Source organism: Eucyclogobius newberryi, unplaced genomic scaffold (genome assembly GCF_026437365.1).
Source record: "Eucyclogobius newberryi isolate DKJ021-1_F unplaced genomic scaffold, fEucNew1.0.hap1 SCAF_20, whole genome shotgun sequence".
NCBI lineage: Eukaryota > Metazoa > Chordata > Actinopteri > Gobiiformes > Gobiidae > Eucyclogobius > Eucyclogobius newberryi.
In genome coordinates, this window is record NW_027315835.1 from 6,140,284 (window position 1) to 6,165,985 (window position 25,702).

General features: G+C 42.5%; 2 protein-coding genes across 2 annotated transcripts in view; one reads left to right on the forward strand and one right to left on the reverse strand.

Annotated features, from left to right (window-relative positions):
• Positions 1 to 248: 248 nt before the first annotated feature.
• Positions 249 to 21,267, forward strand: LOC140368659 (cytohesin-1-like). Its single transcript, XM_072455655.1, has 12 exons — positions 249 to 412; positions 9,810 to 9,892; positions 11,143 to 11,207; positions 12,333 to 12,399; positions 13,112 to 13,230; positions 16,270 to 16,463; positions 16,668 to 16,816; positions 18,106 to 18,217; positions 19,531 to 19,607; positions 19,684 to 19,755; positions 20,195 to 20,349; positions 21,025 to 21,267. The coding sequence occupies exons 1-12, from the start codon at positions 385 to 387 to the stop codon at positions 21,101 to 21,103; spliced, it is 1,200 nt and encodes a 399-aa protein (XP_072311756.1). The 5' UTR covers positions 249 to 384; the 3' UTR covers positions 21,104 to 21,267.
• A 1,868-nt stretch (positions 21,268 to 23,135) lies between these two features.
• pgs1 (phosphatidylglycerophosphate synthase 1) overlaps positions 23,136 to 25,702 on the reverse strand; it is a 29,984-nt gene continuing 27,417 nt past the window's right edge. Inside the window, exon 11 of the mRNA XM_072455652.1 lies at positions 23,136 to 23,151. The gene's annotated coding sequence lies outside the window, so the exon portion shown is untranslated. The remainder of the gene's footprint in view (positions 23,152 to 25,702) is intronic.

Here is a 25,702-nt window from a genome sequence, read left to right on the forward strand (position 1 = left end):
ATTTTTCTGAACTATTTCAATAAACTAAACATTTATAATCAAAACATTCACAAAATCTCACGATCAAACGTTTTGTTGTTTTGTAGAAGAACCTTTTTAATTCATTAATAAAAATTCAGTCGACAAAGTTCATACAGTAGCCCGTTTGTGAAATCCTGTCTCCCGATTGGCCGATCCCGCTGTCAGTTTGGGTTTCTTCTCCTCCTTATTGGCTCCTTGTCCGTTAGTCCCCGCCTCCTCACGCGGGGCTCGCTGCCGCTGACAAACAGATGTCAGTTGGCCGAAAAACTCCGCAAAACATCGCACTTTTGTACAACTTTGAGCCACTTTTACGTCGCTAAACCCGCGTTGTTTGGAGCGCCGAGCTGCGGCAGGAGCTTAAACATGGTGCTGAAGTCTGAAGACGGCGTCGGTGAGTTAAAAACGAGCTGCAAATGTGATTAAAAAAGCTGAAAACGCGCGTAATGTCAATGTAACTGAAATGCCTGGTTAGCAACAGCTGTGCTAAACATGCTAAACTTTAACAATACGTGCGAGGACAACATATAAAACACAATTATTAAGACAATTTAATGCTCTGTAGAAGGATTAAAAGTTATTAAAATACAGCCTAAACTCACATAACATTAATAACCTTGCAACAATAATATAAATGTGTTGTAAGAACTAATTCAAGTGGAAACTAGAACATTGTCAGTTATATTTAAGTTAAGATAAAAGTCACAAAAGCTTAAAAAATGACCTAGAAATTCCAAGAAAAAGGCTTTTGTAAAAAACTTTTTATATTAGCCATTGTAACTTTTAATTATTACGTTTTCATATACATATAGACGAAATGTAATTTGAGCGTCACAAAAGTATAATTTTGTGATAAACGCTGTAGTATATCAGTACTTAAATTAAAACTTGGATCAATCGTGACTAATCGACTCCAAACCAGTGTCATTTTATTGTTATCACGTTTCGGACCAAACGGACACGAAAAGACCTTTTTAAAACAATAACAGCCACAATATTACATCAAACTGTCCAAAAAGAATAACACATTTCTGGTTTTAACAAATAATACACTCTATTCGTAGATATTCTCTGTCTAAAAGCTTTCAGTTGCCACTTTACAACATTCATTTTGAGAGTTTTTCCGTCAAAATTGCTGTGTTTCTGTCATAATCTCGCAAACAATGTAAATAACAATAGTAAATATGTTTCAAACTGGGCTTGATTTTTCATATTTCTTTCCGTTTCGCTGACATTTCGTGCTTTGTGTCGCTTGTCAGTCGTTTGTTGTGTGATTACGTTTGGTTTTTGAGGTCAGAAATGCCTCGCGGAAAATGTTTCCCGCCGTCTAAATGTCGTTTTTTATGATTATGATGATTATTGCAGTGTATTTCTGCACCGTACTGCGCGGGCTAAAGGGGATTTCACAGTTCTCAGTTCTAACTCGTGACTTAAAGTGGAAAATGCGTTTGACACTTTGACAAACGTTGGGTTAAAGTCATAAACACGCGCTGTTTAATGTTAGAAATGTGTTCCAGAGCGGTCAGAATCAGAACCAGGACCGAGTTTTGACAAGAACAAGACGTTTAACCGCACGACTTTGGTGAATATTTGTACGATCTTGGTTTGGACTGGTTAAAACGTACGAGAAAAATTGATCAAACTGTAAATAAATCGGACCTTTGCTTAACTTAAACCAGGACCAAACAGAAGTAACACACTTTATTCTTAAATATTCTCTGTCTAGAATCCTTCAATCACCACATTTCAACTTTTATTTAGTTCATAATTTATTGAAAAGTCTCAAATGTACAAGAGGAATAATCGTTTGAAAGATAAATGTTCTGATGATGCTGTTGTTGGAGGTTATTCATTTAAACGTAGACTAAAAAAAACAAGCCTCAATATAATACCAGACCAAATGTGAGGAATAAAACAGGAATTAAACTTTAAAATGCTAATTGTAATCGCTAACGTCGCTGCAGAATATAAAAAGGAAGTATCAGAAGAAGAGTCTGCTTGACTTGTCGGAAACTCATAAAATTCATTCAAATCCATTTACCGTATTGTCCGGAGTATAAGTCGAACCAGCCAAAAAATGCATAATAGAGAAGAAAAAAAACGGTGCGACTTATAGTCCGGAAAATACGGTAAAATTATTTTCATGTTCTGGGTTAAGTTCGATTCTCACTCTTCCACAAACGACGTCGAGCCTATAACGCGGACAAGCACGGCCGCACGATACCTCCCAATATGGTATTAAGATCACAGCACGAGCGAAAAGTACTACGGCGCTCGCACGGCGATATCCCATTAAGATCACTCTTTTCATACCTGAATATTACCTGTAGGAGCTTGGTCAATTGAATTAAAACGGGATAGTGACAATTGACGTTCAACACAACATAAATTGTCACTATCCCGTTTGTGTGTGAGAAAATAGGTCCCACGCGGTGCAGCACGCGGATGTTTTTTCATTCTGGTGGTATCCTTGCACTGCAGAATTACCACAAAGAAACAACTTTTTTGACTCTCTAAACATCAATGCAACAAAATAAAGTCGCTTTCTTATATTTTTAATTGTCGTATAAAAAAAATGGTGACATTAGATGAGTTTTGGCCCAGTGTTTGCTGGGTAATTTCCTAGTGTGATGTCATCAATTACAAACAGGGAGTAAAATTTTAAACCTAGAAAATGAGCTATTCTGTGATTAAAAAAAAATCGGTGATTTTTAGCAACATTTCAATGAGTCGTCCGACCTGTAGGGGGCGCTTTAATCGATTAGACGTGAACACCCCTAGTGGCGATATATGGATACAGCAGCCCATGATGTGGCACGGATGGTAATAATCTCTGCTCTTTGTATTGATTATATTGATTATCGTCCGTCTTGTGGTTGAGCCGCTGCAGGATCAACAGTTCAGACGCAGCTGGAGGGCGCCGAATGATATATTTAGACAAACGAGATCGCGGACAAGCGTTAAGACCATCGTGATCCGTTCCCATCTTAATTTAATCAAACTTCGTTCTGTGCAGTTTCGCATCTGATTTTTCCTTTCTCCCACGTTGTCCTCTCGCCGCTCGCCGGACCCCGGAGGCGGTTCGGGCGTCTGGGCGTCGTCCTCGGGCGCTGAACGCTCTGAACACAAGGCCCGTGTTCAGAGCGGAGCCTCGTGGACGGGGCCGAAATGTTCAGCCCCGAGGCTCCGAGTCAGCCGCTTCCTCTGCTGTTTGTGTTTGTGCTGAGGATGTAGCAAGAGACACTCTAAACCTGGCTCTAAAGCGCCCCCTCCAGGCCGGACCACTCATTGAACTAAAATGTAGTTAAGATGAATATATTTTGAGTGAGTGTCCCTGCTGTGATGTCACTTCCTGTCATTTTCTACAAATTTTTCAACGTTTTCTCCACAAATACCTGCTCGATAAGTGTGAAACTATAATTTATTTGTACGACAGGTATAAACACACCAGATAAAGTCAACATTAGAAAATCATAAAAACCTATCATACGTCACTTTAATGTCTTTTATAAACTCACACATTATAACTTACAGGACACACAAAAGGCTAAATTGATGTTTTGCTGAGCCCTTTGCTGTTCTAACGTGGAATTCAGTTAGTTTGTTTTTACATAATAAAGTCAGTTTAGATCAAAATTTCCATTTAAAATTAAGTAAGAGAATGTTCTACTTGTGGTAAAAATGCATAACAAAATCAAAATGGAAGCTAAAAAACAGAAGGGGGAAAATGTCTATGCTATAGTATCGAAACTAGAGACTCATTTGAACATGTATCGATACCACAAGACTCCCAAATGTAACTTTACTTGAACAGTTTTAGAGCCATCTTGAGCTTTATCAGAACTAGCTTTAAAGTCGCGCCGCTGCATGTTCAGGGACCCTCACACCGGACGGCCAGCACGGGGCGATGCAGCTCGATCGCTTCATTTTAAACCAGTGTCTGTGGCGCGGACCTCCCGAACAGTTTAAAGCTGTCGCGTTTTATGAGCTGTGGAAAGCTTGAAGCGCCAGACGCACTTTTGAAGATGACATAAAGAAGTAGAATAAAGTGTAATAAACTGGGCCTGATGTGTAGAAGTGTAATAAAAGTGTAATAAACTCAATAAAATAAAAGTAAATGGCTTATAATGATGGAAAACAGGCTGATACGTGCCTAATTAGAAGTATATTATTTTGTGCCGGCTAAACGCTGTGCTCTTGCTGTCCACTAGGGGGAGCTGTACATGTGGGAGGAGCTGTACATGTGGGAGGAGCTGTACATGTGGGAGGAGCTGGGACGTCCAGATTGAGGCAGAGAGAGAGAGAGAGGGAGGGTTTCCCCAGAGCTCATGGGCCACATTTAGACACAGGACAGTCCCGTCTGAGGCTCCGAGAGAGACCGGGGAATACCACTGACCTGGACTGGACTACTACTACTACTACTACTACTACCACTGCTACTGCTACTACTACTGCAGGAAGTACTACCACTGGAGAACTGCTGGATGAATGGTCATTTCGCCAAAGGTCTGTTTATTGTCATTGTTTGGCAGATTCTTACGTCTTTTAGTTATTGGTTCATTTGTCTCATACCGTCGTCGTGGAGACCAGGTTATCGGTGGCGTATCGGTCTTAAATCGCCAGCTTGGGCCGATATTTGGTTGGGACAGACTTTAGGGAAGGAAATTGTGCTTTGTTTTAGATTTACGTGTGAAAAGAGTGTTAAGAGTGTTCAAACCGTGCTGTGGATTATGACACGGGTTATTATCATGATTTATGTTTTTGCTCATAATTTAAATCCCGGGAGTTTCAAAAATTGGGACACTTCTTTGGAAATAGCGCACGGAAAACCTCCTTAAATCATTAATTGTGAATTATTATGTTAGTATTTATTTATTTAGTTTTTATTATTGTTTTATTATTTTTTTGTTTTCAGGCTAACCCAAATAAATTGTCCCGACCCACCATTTTCAAGTGGGTAGGTAAATTCTTTTTTTTTTTTACTTTGAAGGCAAAAAACAAATCTAAAATGAATTGTATGTTTGGTGTAACCCTACCAAACTTTTTCAAGTGGGTAGGTAGGAAGGTAAAAAAATTTTTTTTACTTTAAAGCATAAAAAATTCCAAATTTGTATATAGAATTTAATGATAATTTGCCTATGAAATTAAGTTAATATTATCATTTATCAAAAGAGATGCTACCGTAAATGTACAAAAAAAAATGAATAAGTCCAGCCAATAAACTATTTTTGTACAGGACAAATTATTTTATTTTTTGGCCATTTTCACAGTAAATTAACTTTACATCCACGGAACAATAAAACAAAATACACTGCAAATACACATGGGTGTATGTAAAAATAGAACTTTTTGAACATTTTAAAGAACGGAATAATAGGTCTCCTGGAATGAGACCATGGGGTTCAATAAACAGGAAATTTGTCTTTCGAGGATTTCTCTTTGGAGTTGGGTTTTGTCTACATGATTCACTCGCATATGTAGGCAATACAACTTTGTAAATTCTGCATATTTCAGCCCACTGTCAAATCCCGTTGCGATCAGTATTTCTTGGTTCAAGTCACTTCATTTGGATGTTCGGATGCTCGGTTGGAACTCAGTGTCAGAGAATAACGATCAATATCGTCTTTTTCACCAACCAAGTCCACAAGCACATTACGCCACTTATCAGTCTTTCTTAACACCATCAATTTATTTTGAATTCTAACTCTTTTCACTCGCTTCGTCCGGTCTGACACTGACACACTGAACACACATGTTGCCGTCGCCATTTCTTTTATTCTGCCAGTGACATGCAGGGACCACCAGGGGTCAGGCTTCAACAGACAATGAGTTGAACGTTCTCCGCTCGTGTTAAGTTTCATTTTCATTTCTTTTCCGGCTTCGTAATATTTTTAGTGAGTTCCAGTGATACAAAATGATTCACAACGACGTTTGTTTTTTTTTAAACGGTCGGTGAGTCAGCGAAATATAATAAAAATAAAAGAATTTGGCATAATTTTGACAAAATGCTGGGGGGGGGTTCAGGCGGCTATAATTATGACGGCTCGGTCGGGTTACGGCAAACAGACATATTATTTTCCTCTGCCTCATTTGTATTATTTTATTATCATGTATTAGAAAAGTGTCTTTGCTCCAGGTTTTGAGGTGGAAACATCACACATGAAGGCAGTTCATTGTATTTTATTATTACAACATTTTTGTAATTGAAAAGTGTCATTGAAATCACGGTAATAAAGTTGATTAATTGCACAGCCCTAATTAAAGTATTTTTTTTAACACGTCGACATCCATCACGTTTGCCATTTCAACTACTGTATTTTGTCGATTATTACGTATCGTTCCAAAAATATGGGCGGAGTTTAAGGGGTCATCGGCGGCAGATTCAAATATGACGCTATTTGTTACTGAAATTCGATGCATGGAGACGGAGAAGAAACGATCTTTTACCGTGACTCGTATGACGTAGCGGGCGTCAGTTCGATCACGCTCCGACCGCTCGTCGTTGTCGTCGACGTCATCGGGATGGACGCTCTTCCACCTGCGAACGAACGGCGACGTCGGAGAAGCCTCGCCACCTAAACCTAGCATTTCCTCGAACCCGCACCGGAGTTTGACGGATGCGGGACGATGGCGGGGTCAAAGCGCAGACGTTTATTCTTCGTTTCACGTGAACGGATTGTGCGATAACCCTTTGAACTCGGGGCATTGTGAAACCACCGACTCCACAAAGTCGGGACAAACAACTGTATTTTGGTCCATTGTATTGTTCTTTTTTTTTTTATAGCAAAGACTCAGCAGTTTTTGAAAGGATTTCCACATCGTTTATTAATTTTTTTTCTGTTCTTTTTGGCTTTTAACGTTTTGATTTATCTTGAATAGTTGTATTATTATGATAAAACACAAAATAAAAAGCACTTACAGTATATTAAAAAGACATAACATAGACAGAATACTTTTTTAAACCAATTTATGTAGTAAATGTGTAAGTTTTTTAAATAATCAACAGTTCATATGATAAACTGCACAAAATAAATGTATTACACCAACATCAAGGTTCTCAATCACAAATAAATGACATTTAGTCTAAATTTAGTCGGATTTTGTCTCTTAAGTTTTAATTTCGACAAAGTTTCACTGATACATTACTGCATCAGCAGATTTGTCATCGTGTCAAAAATGTTCTTTCAAATTTTGACATAATATCGATATCGCAGCACACTTTGTGGAATTGACAAGACAAACTTTCTGTGATCCGACGGTGTGTAGTGCGCCGACAACACCAGGAAAGTACTTTAAACTGTGTATTTGTCTTGAAAAATCCATAATTCATTCACGCATTCTATTTTGGTCGAAGTAAATCATTTCTAATCCCAAAAATAAAAACGATTCAACTTAGGAACCATCGACTGGCCCTCACAAAAAATGGATGACACAAAAACGCATTGACAATCAAAATTGGACAGAAATTATAATGGATATTACAAAAATTGAAACAAAATCACGTTCAGACTTAAATTTAAAATGAGCGGATTTGATATTTTTTGGGGTCATTTGTGTGTTCTAGTTTTCTTTGTTTTACTTTCTCTGGTCCTGTTCTGTTTTTAATGTTCTTTAAAGTCTTTGAAAAATGTAAAAAAAAAATATGAAAAAACCCCTGAAAAAAAGAAACCATCAACTGACGCAGTGTTTTTCAATATTTGTTTGATTCATTACACAGGCTTTTCTGGTTTAAAAAAATATTCCACTACAATTTTATCAAATAAAAAACATTTTAGTGAAAAATTTTGTCAGTTTTTTTTTAAATTTTGGCCAATGGTGATTGTTTTTGTTTCCTTTTTTATCTCTGGGATGTTACAAAATCACAAGTTGTTCAATTATATCCATAAATCAGATGTTCTTTGACTTTGTTATTGACACAAGAGAGTTGAGCAAAAAAATGTGCGATTTAAGTGTGTTTTGAGTGGAGTGTTGTTGCCGTGGCGATCCTTCTGTCGGCAGCACGTTTACAATTGATGTTATAAAAGGTTTTGACGTCGTTTTGGACCAAATAACGGCTTGAATCGAGGACAAAGTCAAAAGTGTGATGCGATTTTCTTGACGTATCGTGTGTTAAAAGTGTCATTCAAGAGTTTGTGCAAAAAGTGTCATTTTTGTTGCGTTGACGCGTGTATGTAGGAGCGGAGAAGCTTTAAACAGGCCAGCTGTTAAAGTAGAAGTAACGTAGAGACTATTTTAGCGCTGAAATGATCAAAATGCGGCTTATAAATTAAATAAAATGGATGATATAGCGATTGTTGTTTTTGAATATGGAGTGTATTTTCTATCACCAAAATGATTAAAATGAGCCCAAAGAGTTCGAAACGTCTATTTTAATGTCTTAAACAAGAGTATGAAGTAATATTTCTGCCCTCTTGTGTTTTAATGACTTGTTTTGTGCCTTATATGAATCTGGACTGAGACATTTTAAGCACCTTCTTGATTCTGTGTCAAGACTTACATGTATTTAATGTTAGTTTTGTGTTTTTACCGAAGTACTTTCTGTTGCTCTTGGCATTGAAATCCATCATCTGTGACTGAACGGCGTCGCTTCATTCAGTTTGTGGTTTGTAGCTTATCGTCGGTCTGCAGACGCACTCCGCCCCGGTCCAGGAGACTCTGTCGTGTTTCTGGAGCGACCAAACTCGGATATGGCACGAGAGCTGTCGTAAAATCCACCGACGAATTATGCTAAATGTCCTTTTTCTCCCCCTTTAACCCTGTTCTCGCCCTGTTCTCACATTGTTCCTCGTCACAAACTCAGCTGGAGTCACGTTTAGCTTCATTCACAGTTTGATGAATCCCGGTGATAAAGTCCTCTCCCCTCCGAGCCTCAGAAACACTCCGTTCTGAATCTCCTCGATCTGTGATGTCATGTTCTACCTGTGACGCAGCTCTGAGACTCTTCTGCTGGTTTTAACTCCATAAATTATCTCCAGATTCATTCTGAGGCGTTTCTCCCGTCTAATCACGATCTGTCCAACTGCATGGCCTTCTCAGTCTTCAGTTGTTTGTCATTAACCTGTGTAATTCCCTCTGCAGCCAGTAGAGGGCGCAAAAACTCACTCAGTGCAGTGGGAAACGGCAGATTCAGATGTCATTTAATTTTGTTCTAAAACATGAGATGCCAAACTAAAGGTCCTCAAGAGCATGTTTAAATATAACGATACAAATAATGCATAGTTTTTGTCCTTTAACAATGTTTTAATTATAGTCTGACCGTTTGCTATGTAAGAGTCTGACCGTTAGCTGCAGTCTGACCGTTTGCTGTGGTAAGAGTCTGACCGTTAGCTGCAGTCTGACCGTTTGCTGTGGTAAGAGTCTGACCGTTAGCTGCAGTCTGACCGTTTGCTGTGGTAAGAGTCTGACCGTTAGCTGCAGTCTGACCGTTAGCCACAGTCTGACCGTTAGCCGCGGTAAGATTCTGGGGCCAAACTGAAATTACACACTGCAGAGTTTTAGCTGGAATTATGGTTCAGAAATGAATGTGTAACGACAAAGAAAGTCGATTTTTCTCTTTCCAAACTGGTGAACGTTATGGCAAATTAGTGGGTGTGTCGCTATGGAGACGGAGTGTTATTGTAAATGTATTTTTATGTTTCTGAGGCTTCACAACATCATCAAAGAATCAGTCCCGAAGCTTCACAAAATCAAGGCTTAGTGAGGACGACTTTGAGTTCATTCGGTTCTAGTTGCAGTAGTAGTAGTATTCTGTATATATAAAGTAGTAGTAGTTGTGTTTTTGTGTCCTCCAGTTCCTGCTGACCTGAGTCCAGAGGAGAAGGAGGAGCTGGAGACCATCCGCAGACGTAAACAGGAGCTGCTGCAGGACATTCAGGTAATATTCAAATCATGTGAAACTTTATTCATGTGAAACAAGAACAACAGTAACAGCTGACTTTGCTTTGATCTTATGAATGAAAGTGTCACGTTTATAGACGGCACCGAATTACCGTATTGTCCGGACTATAAGTGGCACCTTTCTTTTGGTCTTCTTCTTTTGGCCGGGGAGCAACTCATACTTGTATTTATACTTATACTCCGGCGCGTCTTATATGTGATATTATTTGTTATTTTCACACTTGCAACCACATTTCATATTCCACTGCAACTTATATATGTTTTTTTCTTCTCTATTATGCATTTTTTGTAGGTGCGACTTATATGTGATATTATTTGTTATTTTCACACTTTCATACTCCAGTGAGACTTATATATGTTTTTTTCTTCTCTATAATGCATTTTTTGGCTGGTGCGACTTATACTCTGGTGCGACTTATAGTCCAGAAAATACGGTATTTGTCGCTGTCAAATTTAAAGAGTCGGTCTCTAACTTCCAGCTCTATTTTCTAAACTGTTAAGTAAGCATTTGTTTTTGATCAGACATGAGTTTATCTGTTTGTTTGTTTGTTTACCTGCTTTACATGTTTGAGGCACTTCCTGTTGTCTTCCTGTTGTCTTCCTGTTGTTGCGTGGTGGTTTTTTTGACGCTGCTCTGGCGTTTTTGAGTGCGTTTCAGGCCCTGGTTTTGTGGTAGTCCGTGATGTTTCGGAGGCTAACGCTAACCCTGCCGTCGGCGCTAACGCAAGGGACGGTCCCAGACTTTAGAAACGCAGGCGCTCTGCAAAGACGGAGCGCGTTTGTTTTCCTTTCATTTCGTTCTTTCGGGCCTCTCTCCGTCCTTGACCCACGTCCCACGTCGAGGCCGGATCTGGGTCAGGGCTGAGCGGAGGAGAGGGGGGGGGGCCCTCTTTGGTCCGACGTGACCCCAGAACAGGTGCTCGGGCCTGGGCAGGATTTGAGCGGTGGGAGGGTCTGCCCCACATACCTCCAGGGTTGAATCATGCGGTCCCTGTCGGAGGGTTCAGTAGGAAAGGCCAAAAGGCTGTGTTTGTACGACCACGAATAACTTCAAAGTCGAGGGCAGATGGAGTTAAACTAATTTAAATGTTTTGGTTTTGAGTTCTTCTCTGACCTCTAATGTTCCAGATCCGGACGTCACTAGTGTCGGACACATAAACGGCACAGAAATATAAAAGTGTGTTCATTCTGTTTCATTCTGTGTCATGTGTGTGCTCGTTTTTCCAGAGGCTGAAGGATGAGATCGCCGAGGTGACGAGCGAGATTGAAAACCTGGGTCAGTCTGAAGAACGGTGAGGAATGACCTCTGACACATGTCTGTGTAAAGGACTTTAAACATGGACTAAAACATCTCATATCTGTGGTAAACACAAGTTCAAATCAAATAATAATACAATTATAGTAATTGTAATGTTGTTATTTATAATTACAAACATATTTTATATAATGGATCACGCAGATGCTTTATACATTATAATACAATATGCAAAATGTACTTTTCATCCCTGTTCTAACATTGTCCCTCATCTAAAACACACCTTTATTTAGCTTCATTCACTTGTCAGTGTAATACCTCGTTTGTCCAGCAGTCGTCCATCGTAGAAAAAGATGCAGTTGTATCATCTGGACTCACAAGAGTCATTCTCAATCTGAGAATTGAGTCTGGGAACTCAGATATTTATCCTACTCTGAGTAGGCCCCGCCCTGATACTAGTAGTATCAGATAGTAGATAGTATCTATACTAGATAGTATCTGGTTTCACTTGAAAAATACCCTCTTTGTATCCTAACAGCCCTGTAATGGGCTATTGGCCTCCTATTGTAACCTGGCTTCCGCTCCCTCCTCACTGAGTACCTGATTAGCATCAGAATGCCCCGAGCGTCGAACACTCCAGGGATTAAAGACACTATTATATTATATACGACCAGAAGGTTGAATCTTAAACCATTTCGGTTTCAGGACGGATTCTCTTTGACAAATATTGCCTCTTTCAAACCATCTTTTCTCCTGCTTAGATTCTTCACCTCATTGTCTTCATTCAATTGTTTTTTAGCTTCATTCAGTTGTGTTTAGCTTCATTTTGTTGTATTTAGCTTCATTCAGTTGTTTTTAGCTTCACTTATGCTAGTTTAATTCATCCCGTTTACAGGCTCGTCTTCTCTGAGCCTCACAAAAACACTCGCTCACAGATTTCTCACATTCGTGCGGTCGAAGGTGAACGATGTGCCGTTTTTAAGCCTCTACGACACGCGTCCTCGGTGTACGACTCATGTTCTTACACAAGCGTTCCGACGTGACGAGACCGACCGTGACGGCGTTGTGTGATGAAGAGCGCTCGTGACGGCTCGTGGTGAAGCTGCACTCGACCTTCAGCGACGGTGGCGTTACATAACGTGCTCCGCCTCGTGTGTTTCAGGAAGAGCATGCAGAGGAACAAGCAGATGGCAGTGGGCCGCAAGAAGTTCAACATGGACCCCAAGAAGGTGACGGCTCACGACTGCGGGCCCTCGCCGTTATAATGAGCACAAACTTAAAGTGACGTGTGACGGGTTTTTACCATGTTCTAATTCTGACTTTATCTGGTGTGTTTATACTTGTTGTATGTATAAATGATAGTTTTACTAAAATCGAGCAGGTATTTGTGGAGGAAACGTTGAAAAATCTGTAGAAAATGACAGGAAGTGACATCACACCAGGGACACTCATTTCGGACAAAGTTTATGCAGAATTTACACAAAAGAAACAACTTTTTTGACTCTAAACATGAATTCAACAAAATAAAGTCGCTCTCACACATTTTTATTTGTCAAATAAAGTAATTGTGACATTAGATGAGTTTTGGCCCAGTGTTTTGCTGGGTAATTTCCTACTGTGATGTCATCGATTACAAACAGGAAGTGAAATTCTAAAACTAAAAAATGTGCAATTCTGTGATAAATAGAATTTTTTTAGCAAAATTCAAAATATATTTATCGTATTGCATTTTAGTTAGCATGTTTTGCGCTAACTTTTACATTATTAAAGTTAGCGTGTTTTGCGCTAACACTTTAAACAATACATTTGCTTCGTCTGATGTACTTCCTTTGTCAATAAAGAAAAAAAATATAGACGGTAGCTATAGAAGATATTTGTGTAAATCTATATATTTCCACGCGCGATAAAACCCAAACTAATCCTGTTTTTTGCCTTGTTCAGGGGATCTGTTTTTTGATTGACAGCGGCTTGTTGAAAAACACCAGTGATGACATCGCCCGGTTTCTCTACAAAGGGGAGGGGCTAAACAAGACCGCCATCGGGGATTATCTGGGAGAGAGGCGAGTGCTACTGCCTCCTCTTCATCATCTTCATCCTCTGCTCCTCTGAACCTCTCCTCTTCATCCTCTGACCCTCTCCTCTTCATCCTCTGCTCCTCTGACCCTCTCCTCTTCATCCTCTGACCCTCTCCTCTTCATCCTCTGCTCCTCTGACCCTCTCCTCTTCATCCTCTTCATCCTCTCCTCCTCTGACCCTCTCCTCCTCTTCATCCTCTGCTCCTCTGACCCTCTCCTCTTCATCCTCTGACCCTCTCCTCTTCATCCTCTGCTCCTCTGACCCTCTCCTCTTCATCCTCTTCATCCTCTCCTCCTCTGACCCTCTCCTCCTCTTCATCCTCTGCTCCTCTGACCCTCTCCTCTTCATCCTCTTCATCCCCTGCTCCTCTGACCCTCTCCTCTTCATCCTCTGCTCCTCTGACCCTCTCCTCTTCATCCCCTGCTCCTCTGACCCTCTCCTCTTCATCCTCTGCTCCTCTGACCCTCTGCTCCTCTGACCCTCTCCTCTTCATCCTCTTCATCCCCTGCTCCTCTGACCCTCTCCTCTTCATCCTCTTCATCCCCTGCTCCTCTGACCCTCTCCTCCTCTTCATCCTCTGACCCTCTCCTCCTCTTCATCCTCTGCTCCTCTGACCCTCTCCTCCTCTTCATCCTCTGCTCCTCTGACCCTCTCCTCTTCATCCTCTGCTCCTGACCCTCTCCTCTTCATCCTCTGCTCCTCTGACCCTCTCCTCTTCATCCTCTGCTCCTCTGACCCTCTGCTCCTCTGACCCTCTCCTCTTCATCCTCTTCATCCCCTGCTCCTCTGACCCTCTCCTCTTCATCCTCTGCTCCTGACCCTCTCCTCTTCATCCTCTTCATCCCCTGCTCCTCTGACCCTCTCCTCTTCATCCTCTGACCCTCTCCTCTTCATCCTCTGCTCCTGACCCTCTCCTCTTCATCCTCTGCTCCTCTGACCCTCTCCTCTTCATCCTCTGCTCCTCTGACCCTCTCCTCTTCATCCTCTGCTCCTCTGACCCTCTCCTCTTCATCCTCTGCTCCTCTGACCCTCTCCTCTTCATCCTCTTCATCCCCTGCTCCTCTGACCCTCTCCTCTTCATCCTCTGCTCCTCTGACCCTCTCCTCTTCATCCCCTGCTCCTGACCCTCTCCTCTTCATCCTCTGACCCTCTCCTCTTCATCCTCTGCTCCTCTGACCCTCTCCTCTTCATCCTCTGCTCCTCTGACCCTCTCCTCTTCATCCCCTGCTCCTCTGACCCTCTCCTCTTCATCCTCTGCTCCTCTGACCCTCTCCTCTTCATCCCCTGCTCCTCTCCTCTTCATCCTCTTCATCCCCTGCTCCTGACCCTCTCCTCTTCATCCTCTGACCCTCTCCTCTTCATCCTCTGCTCCTCTGACCCTCTCCTCTTCATCCTCTGCTCCTCTGACCCTCTCCTCTTCATCCTCTGACCCTCTCCTCTTCATCCTCTGCTCCTCTGACCCTCTCCTCTTCATCCTCTGCTCCTCTGACCCTCTTCTCTTCATCCTCTGCTCCTCTGACCCTCTCCTCTTCATCCTCTGACCCTCTCCTCTTCATCCTCTGCTCCTCTGACCCTCTCCTCTTCATCCTCTGCTCCTCTGACCCTCTTCTCTTCATCCTCTCCTCCTCTGACCCTCTCCTCCTCTTCATCCTCTGCTCCTCTGACCCTCTCCTCTTCATCCTCTGACCCTCTCCTCTTCATCCTCTGCTCCTCTGACCCTCTCCTCTTCATCCTCTTCATCCTCTCCTCCTCTGACCCTCTCCTCCTCTTCATCCTCTGCTCCTCTGACCCTCTCCTCTTCATCCTCTTCATCCCCTGCTCCTCTGACCCTCTCCTCTTCATCCTCTGCTCCTCTGACCCTCTCCTCTTCATCCCCTGCTCCTCTGACCCTCTCCTCTTCATCCTCTGCTCCTCTGACCCTCTGCTCCTCTGACCCTCTCCTCTTCATCCTCTTCATCCCCTGCTCCTCTGACCCTCTCCTCTTCATCCTCTTCATCCCCTGCTCCTCTGACCCTCTCCTCCTCTTCATCCTCTGACCCTCTCCTCCTCTTCATCCTCTGCTCCTCTGACCCTCTCCTCCTCTTCATCCTCTGCTCCTCTGACCCTCTCCTCTTCATCCTCTGCTCCTGACCCTCTCCTTCATCCTCTGCTCCTCTGACCCTCTCCTCTTCATCCTCTGCTCCTCTGACCCTCTGCTCCTCTGACCCTCTCCTCTTCATCCTCTTCATCCCCTGCTCCTCTGACCCTCTCCTCTTCATCCTCTGCTCCTGACCCTCTCCTCTTCATCCTCTTCATCCCCTGCTCCTCTGACCCTCTCCTCTTCATCCTCTGACCCTCTCCTCTTCATCCTCTGCTCCTGACCCTCTCCTCTTCATCCTCTGCTCCTCTGACCCTCTCCTCTTCATCCTCTGCTCCTCTGACCCTCTCCTCTTCATCCTCTGCTCCTCTGACCCTCTCCTCTTCATCCTCTGCTCCTCTGACCCTCTCCTCTTCATCCTCTTCATCCCCTGCTCCTCTGACCCTCTCCTCTTCATCCTCTGCTCCTCTGACCCTCTCCTCTTCATCCCCTGCTCCTGACCCTCTCCTCTTCATCCTCTGACCCTCTCCTCTTCATCCTCTGCTCCTCTGACCCTCTCCTCTTCATCCTCTGCTCCTCTGACCCTCTCCTCTTCATCCCCTGCTCCTCTGACCCTCTCCTCTTCATCCTCTGCTCCTCTGACCCTCTCCTCTTCATCCCCTGCTCCTCTCCTCTTCATCCTCTTCATCCCCTGCTCCTGACCCTCTCCTCTTCATCCTCTGACCCTCTCCTCTTCATCCTCTGCTCCTCTGACCCTCTCCTCTGCTCCTCTGACCCTCTCCTCTTCATCCTCTGACCCTCTCCTCTTCATCCTCTGCTCCTCTGACCCTCTCCTCTTCATCCTCTGCTCCTCTGACCCTCTCCTCTTCATCCTCTGCTCCTCTGACCCTCTCCTCTTCATCCTCTGCTCCACTGACCCTCTCCTCCTCTTCTTCTGCTCCTCCAGAGACGACTTGAACCTCTTGGTGCTGAAGTCTTTCGTGGCTTTACACGAGTTCTCGGACTTGAACCTGGTCCAGGCTCTGAGGCAGTTCCTCTGGAGCTTCAGACTTCCTGGAGAGGCTCAGAAGATCGACCGCATGATGGAGGCCTTCGCTCGGAGATACTGCGGCTGCAACGCCGGCGTGTTCCAGAGCACCGGTGAGTGTTCCAGAGGTGTTCCAGAGCGCCGTGAGTGTTCCAGAGCACTGTGAACACTCACAGTGCTCTGGAACACTCCAGAGCACTGCGAGTGTTCCAGAGCACCGGTGAGTGTTCCAGAGCGAGTGAGTGAGTGGTAGCGCGAGGCTGAGCACGCCGGTTGCAGCAGAAACGCCACGACGTTTGGCCCTCTTCTGCTTCCAGACACGTGTTACGTGCTGTCGTTCGCCGTCATCATGCTCAACACCAGTTTGCACAACCCCAACGTCAAAGACAAGCCGTCCGTGCAGAGGTTCACGTCCATGAACCGAGGGATCAACGACGGCGGCGACCTGCCCTACGACCTGCTGCGGGTCAGACGCACCATTCACGCAACCACACCCGCTTTCACAGGGGGGAACTAAAGGCTTTAGTGCAGTTAGCGCAGCGTATATTATGATGCACGGATTGACTTTTCCCGGTTCTAACGTTGTTCCCTCGTCAAAAACAAACAGGAGTTGCATTTAGCTTCATTTACACTCGTTTCATTCATCTGGTCTTCGAGCTCCTCTTCGCCGCTCTGAGCCTCACAAAAACACTCAGGTTTAAGTTTCCACCGATTTGTGACGTCAAAGGTAGAAATGCCATTTTTAAGTCCATGAATCCTGTTTGTTAAACCGGCGTTGTGTGCGTCGCTCATTTGTTGTACTAAAAGCTTCAAATGTCGTTTTTCAGTACAGTTCATGGCATTGAGTTGTAAAACGTAACATGTCAACAAGAACAAGAGCAGGTTTTAAGGCCGAGAACGAAACAAATGAAACAGATTGTGTCGTTTAAGAAATGTAAACAGTTGATTATATTTGACACGTTTCTAAAGCTCCGAAGTGTAACTCTTCTGGCACAAAGGTCGTCCGAGGTAAGAATGAATCAGAAAGTGGATCATCTCCTGCTGCGAACAAGACCAAATCCATACACATGTCATTACCGGCTAAATTTAGGATATTCCTCCAGATTAATACGGTTTAAATGGATTTTTTCATGACCCAGAATCAGTTTCCGAGCAACAGTTTAGAGCCCAGAACTGGAGGGGATTTACATCTGATTCATTAAGTTATAACACAATCTGGGCTTTTGACAAATCTGATCTATTATGGCTTTGTAGTAAGTAAAGGTGACGGTACAAAAATCCTGAAAAATATCACTTTTCAATCTTTTATTTGAAAAAAGTGTGAAAAAGTCGGTGCATTTGTCTGTTTTTTGTCCCCGTTTTCACACAAAGTTTAAACACTACTTTGATCTAATGCTGTTTTTAGTTTGTCACAGATTTAGAAACTATAATGGCCACAAATGTATTAAATCGTCACATAATCTAAACACGTCTTTTATTCTCGTTTTGTGCAGAATCTGTACAAAAGCATCAAGAACGAGCCGTTTAAAAAAATAAAATAATGATAATAATAAAGATAATAATTAAAATAAATAAATAAAATAAAGATAATAATGATTTTAAATAAATAAAAGAAAGCTCCACAGGAAGGTCAGATTTTCAAGTTTTCATTTTTTTTTTTTCAATTTTTAGTTTTTCACAAATTTAGAAACTATAATGGCCACAAATTAAATCGTCACATAATCTAAACGTGTCTTTTATTCTCATTTTGTGCAGAATCTGTACGAAAGCATCAAGAACGAGCCATTTAAAATCCCCGAGGACGACGGCAACGACCTGACGCACACGTTTTTCAACCCCGACCGAGAAGGCTGGCTCCTCAAACTCGGTACGGAAAGATCCACTTCACACCATCAGGGAAACGTTTTTATTTATAATATCATGTCATAAAAAGAGACATAAGTTTTACTTTGCGTCGTAGCTGACATTATATATACTGTTTTTGTATTTTTTACTAATTACCAGTGGTAGAAAGTAACAGTACAGCACTTAAGTAACATGTTTCTGTAGTTAAAGTCCATATTAAAGGTTCTGCTGTTTTTATCATTCTGACTTAGTTTAATGGAGTAGAACCTGTGGTCAATATTTTTCATAGTTTTACTTCTGTTAAGTTCCAGTTTGTGAAAAATGCGAGTTTAAAATGACAGGAAGTGGAGCTGAATCCCTCTGTGATGTCATCAGTGTGCGACACAGAGACAGTCTAAACCCTGGTTGGACTAAATAAAGGTGTTTTATGGTCTTATTGTGTCAGATCAGAACTGTTGTCATTTATGTGGAGTTTGGCTCTTGTTTACAGTCTGGTTGCTATGGTAACAGCTGTGGAATCACCTCTACTTATGTCCAAACAGGAAGTACAATTATAAACTTTACACAAATGGTCAAACTGGGACGAGCAAAGTGTTTAGTCAAATCTGAAATATGATAATGTGTTTTAGTGAAATGTGAAGTTTAATGTGTTGTTTAAACTTTAAAGTAGTTTTTACGGTAGATAACTTTTAAACAAACTAAAATATCCACTGTAAAAATTGAAGACATTTATTTGAATTGACCTTTGCCGACAGAAAGATGCAAAAAAAAACACGTATAACGATTCTCAAAATCTGTGAAATTTTACTCAAACAGGTTTTACTTCAGTAGATTTTCTAATGTGAAACTTTTACTCGAGTCACTTTGAAATTAAAAATCTTGAGTTCATCATTTTTGTGCTAAACTTAAATATTGTCCATCATTTTGGTTGAAAACGTTTGAATTTTAAAAAACTCCAAAAACTCATATTTTTTTCCGTTTATTGAACAATTCCTCTACAACATTGAAGCTTTAACCCACTATTTGGAGAAAAACGTTGCATTTTCTTGTACAAAGCGTCTTCATAACGTGTTCTTCTGTGTTTGTTTCCCGCCTCATCTGCAGGAGGTAAGTTTATTGATTATTCTTAAACTCATAACCGCTCGGCCTTTAACCTGACGTTTGTTTGCTTTGCGTCTCCAACTTCTGCTTCGTTTGTGACACTGTTGAGCTTAACTAGCTGCTAATGAGCGTGGGCGTGGCTTTAACATCATTTAGACTTGGCTGGCTAAAAACGCAGATTAACCCGCTTCGTTTATCGCAAGCGTTTTTAACTTCTGGAGAGTTTATCGCCAGGAGGTCGAGTGAAAACCTGGAAGCGACGCTGGTTCATCCTCACGGACAACTGCCTCTACTACTTCGAGTACACGACGGTGAGTTCAGGGGCTTTGGGTCGTTGTCTTTTAAAAACGCGGTGGTTTTGAATGTTTGTGGTGCGTTTTGTGTCAGGACAAGGAGCCCAGAGGAATCATCCCGCTGGAAAACCTCAGCATCAGAGAAGTGGACGACTCCAAGAAACCGGTAAATGACACAGTTTCAGAGCTGAACCCGGGCAAAATAAGGGCTAAATCGGGTCTAAAATGAGACTAGACTGGTTATCAGAATCATTTAAGAGCTAAACCTGGGCAAAATAAGGGCTAAATCAGGTTTAAAATGACATTGAAGCAGGACTAAACTCCCTCCCTTGTCATGACCCGTACAACTGCATGGCTTCATTAGCAAGTCGAAGAGCAAACCAGTATTTATGCATTTTTCCTCTCAAATGTGTAATTCCCTCTGCCGCCAGTAGGTGGAGCCCTAAACTAAAGTTCCTCGTGTGTGTAAAGCCAGAGACATGGAACTGCTTTTGCTTTTTTATTAAACTGTTAAAGGACAATAACAACACCAATAACGCAGAGTCCTTTAAATTAGATGGAAAAAAGGCCAAACAAAGTCAAAATGAGTGTTTTCCCTGTGTCAGAACTGTTTCGAGCTGTTCATCCCGGAGCACAAGGACCAGGTGATCAAAGCCTGTAAGACGGAGGCGGACGGACGAGTGGTGGAGGGAAACCACACCTTCTACAGGATCTCAGCGCCGACGCCCGAAGAGAAAGACCAGTGGATCGACTGCATCAAGTACGACGCGGCCCCCCCAGAGCTCAGAGGAGCAGTGCAGCGTTCACATGGCAACGGCCGCAACAAAACCCTTCTCATCCTGCTCATCCCCCTACTTCTCATTCTCCTCCTTATCATCCTCCATCTTTTGCATGAGATTCTTGTAGTAGTTTAGCCGTTCAGACTTGGTTTAAAGTCTAATCCTGATTTGAAAACATGAATTGCAAATCTAATCTCAGAACTCTGTTATCAACAACAAGAACAATATAAAAGAGGTTTCCACAGCGACAACAACAGCCTCAAAAAATACTGTAGTTAAACTGTACTTTTAATGATCCTGAATTAGAGCTTCCCCAGATCAGAATGAGCCAGTTCAAGCGCGGGCCGATTCCAGTTCAGACGCGGGCCGAATCCGGTTTGAATCCGGTTCAGACGCGGGCCGAATCCGGTCTGAATCCGGTTTAAACGCGGGCCAAATCCGGTGGCTCATCAGAGATTATTTTGTAAAGCAGATCAACCATTTTATCCGCCGTAAACCCGGAAGAAGAGTCTAACATGTGGCTAAAGCGCACACTGGGACAATAGCGTTGTCGGCAGGATCTGTGCGCGCTAGAAACGACCCACACGTTAAAAGTTGTTCAGTTTGACAGAACCTGGAGCTTCTGCTGGTAACGACCGGTTCTGTTTCCTCCTCAGAGCCGCCATCAGCAAAGACCCGTTCTACGAGATGCTCGCGGCGCGGAAGAAGAAGGTGTCGGCTCATAAAGGATCGTAAACCGCGCCGCAAACGAGCGCCGCGGTTTGAAACGAGAGCTTTCCGAGACTGAAAACACACGAGTCGTTTCACTTCTGGTCAGAATCGTGTCCAAACTGTTGAACTGTTTATACGAAAAAGATATTTATACAGACGTTTGGACAGAGTTGATGTTTTCTTTGTTGTTTCTGTACTTTTGTTGTCCCTCTGTTAAAGCACTGTTTAAAACTTTATTTATCCAGATTTGTAGTAATTTATTTGAGTTTATTAAACGTTTGATATATTTACAAACTGGTCCATTCTTAATTGTTTTCATACTTTTGACGACAACAAGAAGAAAATGATGTAAAAGTTATTTTCTTTATTGCAAACAACATAAGTTACATAAAAAAAAGAATCTTAAAAGGCTGAATGTGCGTTTGATAATTAATACTATTGTGAACATAAATGAGTTTTACACCAGTCGAGCAGCAGTTTGTGAAAAATGTGTTTGAAATGACAGAAATAAATCAAACAAACTCAAAGTGTGACACCCATTTACAACAAACATTTTTCTGACTTTTTAACAACCAGGAAGTACAGTTCTAAACCTGCAAATGTCATGTTTTAGTGAAAGTTGTCGTCCGCCTCGTCGCAGGCACTTTAAACTCTCATAGTTCCACCTCTTGCACTTTAAACTCTCATAGTTCCACCTCTTGCACTTTAAACTCTCATAGTTCCACCTCTTGCACTTTAAACTCTCATAGTTCCACCTCTTGCACTTTAAACTCTCATAGTTCCACCTCTTGCACTTTAAACTCTCATAGTTCCACCTCTTGCACTTTAAACTCTCATAGTTCCACCTCTTGCACTTTAAACTCTCATAGTTCCACCTCTTGCACTTTAAACTCTCATAGTTCCACCTCTTGCACTTTAAACTCTCATAGTTCCACCTCTTGCACTTTAAACTCTCATAGTTCCACCTCTTGCACTTTAAACTCTCATAGTTCCACCTCTTGCACTTTAAACTCTCATAGTTCCACCTCTTGCACTTTAAACTCTCATAGTTCCACCTCTTGCACTTTAAACTCTCATAGTTCCACCTCTTGCACTTTAAACTCTCATAGTTCCACTTCTTGCACTTTAAACTCTCATAGTTCCACCTCTTGCACTTTAAACTCTCATAGTTCCACTTCTTGCCCTCGTTTTGGTTTAAAATCATTCACATCTTGAAATGTTGTTAACACTTTTTAGGTTCGACATTTTGATCCGACAAGAAAAAATAACAGCAAACAAAACCAGAACTTTAACACGGAATCAAAATGAGCTTCTGTATCATCTGCATAGGCCTGGTTCAAAAGGACTAAACCAGGACTAAACCAGGTCTAAAGCGGGCCTAAACCGGGTCTAAACCGGGTCTAAAGCGGGCCTAAACCAGGACTAAACCAGGACTAAACCAGGTCTAAAGCGGGCCTAAACCAGGTCTAAACCGGGTCTAAAGCGGGCCTAAACCGGGACTAAAGGGAGTCTAAAGCAGGGCTAAACCAGGTCCAAAGCGGGCCAAAAGGGAGTCTAAAGCGGGGCTAAACCGGGTCCAAAGCGGGCCAAAAGGGAGTCTAAAGCGGGGCTAAACCGGGTCCAAAGCGGGCCAAAAGGGAGTCTAAAGCGGGGCTAAACCGGGTCCAAACCAGGCCTAAACCGGGCTTAAACCTGGCCTAAAGGGAGTATAAAGCGGGCCTAAACCAGGTCCAAAGCGGGTCTAAACCAGGCCTAAACTGGGACTAAAGCTCATCTGATCCTGATCCCAGAGTGATCTTCTGTCACTCTAAACTTTGAGGTCTAAATGTTCCTTCTGGCGACAGTTAAACCAGGTCTTTGTTGTTTTAAAAGTAAAAACCCACAAATAAAAATCTCTTCACAAACACAATCCCACACGTTACACGATTAAGGCCTTTTCAAGTTGATCTTTCTTACACAAATTCAGCCAAAACCTTTGAAATGTTTGGCGTCGACAATAGAAATGATGAGGACGAGTCTCTGCGCGTCAAATGTTCCCTTAAAACATCGAGACTCTGAGAAACCGGCAGCGTCTGCAACGAGAGCGACACGTTAAAGTTATAATCAGACTTATTACACGCCACAGGAAAAGTTACGAAGGGGAAAAATCTACAAATATTTTTAATGTGGCTGCAACTAACGATTATTTCAGTGGTCGACAAGTTTAAATATACTTTTAACTGAATAAAAGTTTGAAAATGCCCTGCGACAAGTTGGCCACTGTCCAGGGTGTACTCCGCCTAAGGCCCGAAGTCACTGGGATAGGCTCCAGTCACCCGCGACCCCGAAAGGGAACAAGCGGTAGAAAATGGATGGATGGATGGGAAGTTTGAAAATGACACCTGAAGGATTCTAGATTAGACTATTTACACAGAAAGATAATTGTTTATTTTTTATTTTTTGTATTGACTGTAAAAAACTAATATTTTTGGTTCATTGTGCGCTAATGATGGTTTTCTGTTAAAATATTTAGTTTGAAGTTGTTAGTCACTATGGCAACAGTCCTTTCTCTTCATGCTGAACCCGTGGACACGTTTACACTTTGGCCACTAGAGGGAGACACGGACTGTAAATGACAGCGCAAGAGCATCGGTTTTCACACAGATTACAGACATTTAGAAGTGTATTCATAAAACTTTTGAATAAGTAAATGAAGCATGTGTTTGTACAAAAATACACTTAATAATAAAGTTGAGGATTATTCAGGGTTTTATAAAGCGACTTTCAGACATTTTGTGTTTCATGTTTAACACTTTAAAGGACTTTGTTCATTTGCAGCTTTGTGCTCGAAAAATGTTTCTCCAGCTGTTTCTGAGGAGAACGTTTCATTAGAACTTTGATAAACACTCAACATATTAGTACTTTAAAGGACACATATTATACTAAATTAACCCTGTTCTCACACACTCGCATTGTTCTCGTCACGTTCCCGTATCGTATTGTCCACGCATCGTTCCCACATCGTTCACGCATCGTTCCCACATCGTTCACGCATCGTTCCCGCATCGTTCACGCATCGTTCCCGCATCGTTCACGCATCGTTCACGCATCGTTCCCGCATCGTTCACGCATCGTTCTCGCATCGTTCCCGCATCGTTCCCGCATCGTTCCCGCATCGTTCCCGCATTGTTCCCGCATCGTTCTCGCATCGTCCACGCATCGTTCCCGCATCGTTCACGCATCGTTCCCGCATCGTTCACGCATCGTTCACGCATCGTTCCCACATCGTTCCCGCATCGTTCCCGCATCGTTCACGCATCGTTCACGCATCGTTCCCGCATCGTTCACGCATCGTTCTCGCATCGTTCCCGCATCGTTCACGCATCGTTCCCGCATCGTTCCCGCATCGTTCCCGCATCGTTCCCGCATTGTTCCCGCATCGTTCTCGCATCGTTCACGCATCGTTCCCACATCGTTCACGCATCGTTCCCGCATCGTTCACGCATCGTTCCCGCATCGTTCCCGCATCGTTCTCGCATCGTTCATGCATCGTTCCCACATCGTTCACGCATCGTTCCCTTCCCATTTTGTTCCCGCATCGTCCTCACATCGTTCCGTTCCCGCAACGTTCTCTCGCCCTGTTCCTCGTCACAAACTCAGCTGGAGTCACGTTCAGCTTCATTCACAGTTTGATGAATCCCGGTGATAAAGTCCTCTCCCCTCCGAGCCTCAGAAACACTCCGTTCTGAATCTCCTCCATCTGTGATGTCATATTCTACCTGTGACTGAGACTTTTCTGCTGTTTTTAACTCCATAAATCACCTCCAGACTCGTTCTCGAGCGTTTCTCCCGTCTAAACACGATCAGAACAACTGCGCGGCTCAAACCAGGAATAGAGAGATCTTAAACGTTGTGTAATTCCCTCTTTATTTCGGTCACATATGTTGAAACTTTAGTACAACATTCGCCGTAAAAAGACGGTTTCCACCTCAGCTTCTTTTAAAACCTTTACTATTCCACCTGGCTCTGTTTTGCATATCACTTTTAGAACTGTATCTTTTTCTCACGCTTCCCTCTGGCGCGGTTAAAAAAAACAAACGTCCCGAGCTAAAAAAATAGTCGCCGACCTTTGTTCAGCGCGTTTTGAATCTCTTTATCACATCTTTTGTTGTCCACGATACAAACAACATCCTTTCTTTTCCTTTTGGCAAAAAGACAAAAGTCAAATGTCAGAGTGGCTCCGCCCCCTTACAGTAAATGTGCCGCTGTGTTTCCTGCAAGTGTCAGAAATGCTGCAGGGCCAGTGTCATCGAGGGTGAGGGTTCAACATTTAATCTGACACAAATGTGCACTTACCTAACCTGGGACAATGAACTTAAAGCTGAAGAAAGAAATTAATAAATAAATGGCAGAATTAAGAATGTTTTGTTTCAATAATCTAAAAATCATTTACTCCACTTAAAAAAAATGTAAACGCGATAAACGAAGAACCAAAGAACGAGAAGTCGATGTAGTAATTATTGTGACAGACTTGTCTTGGTGTTGTCTTGGTTGAGACCCGGTTTAGACCCTTTTTTTTAGACCCGGTTTAGACCCTTTTTTTTAGACCCGGTTTAGACCCTTTTTTTTAGACCCGGTTTAGTC

Excerpts from the sequence above, each read along its gene's own strand:
- LOC140368659 (XM_072455655.1), top strand. The coding sequence starts at position 385 with ATGGTGCTGAAGTCTGAAGACGGCGTCG. Across the intron at positions 413-9,809 it reads GAAGTCTGAAGACGGCGTCG|TTCCTGCTGACCTGAGTCCA; the intron begins GTGAGTTAAAAA and ends TGTGTCCTCCAG. Across the intron at positions 19,608-19,683 it reads ACTACTTCGAGTACACGACG|GACAAGGAGCCCAGAGGAAT; the intron begins GTGAGTTCAGGG and ends GTTTTGTGTCAG.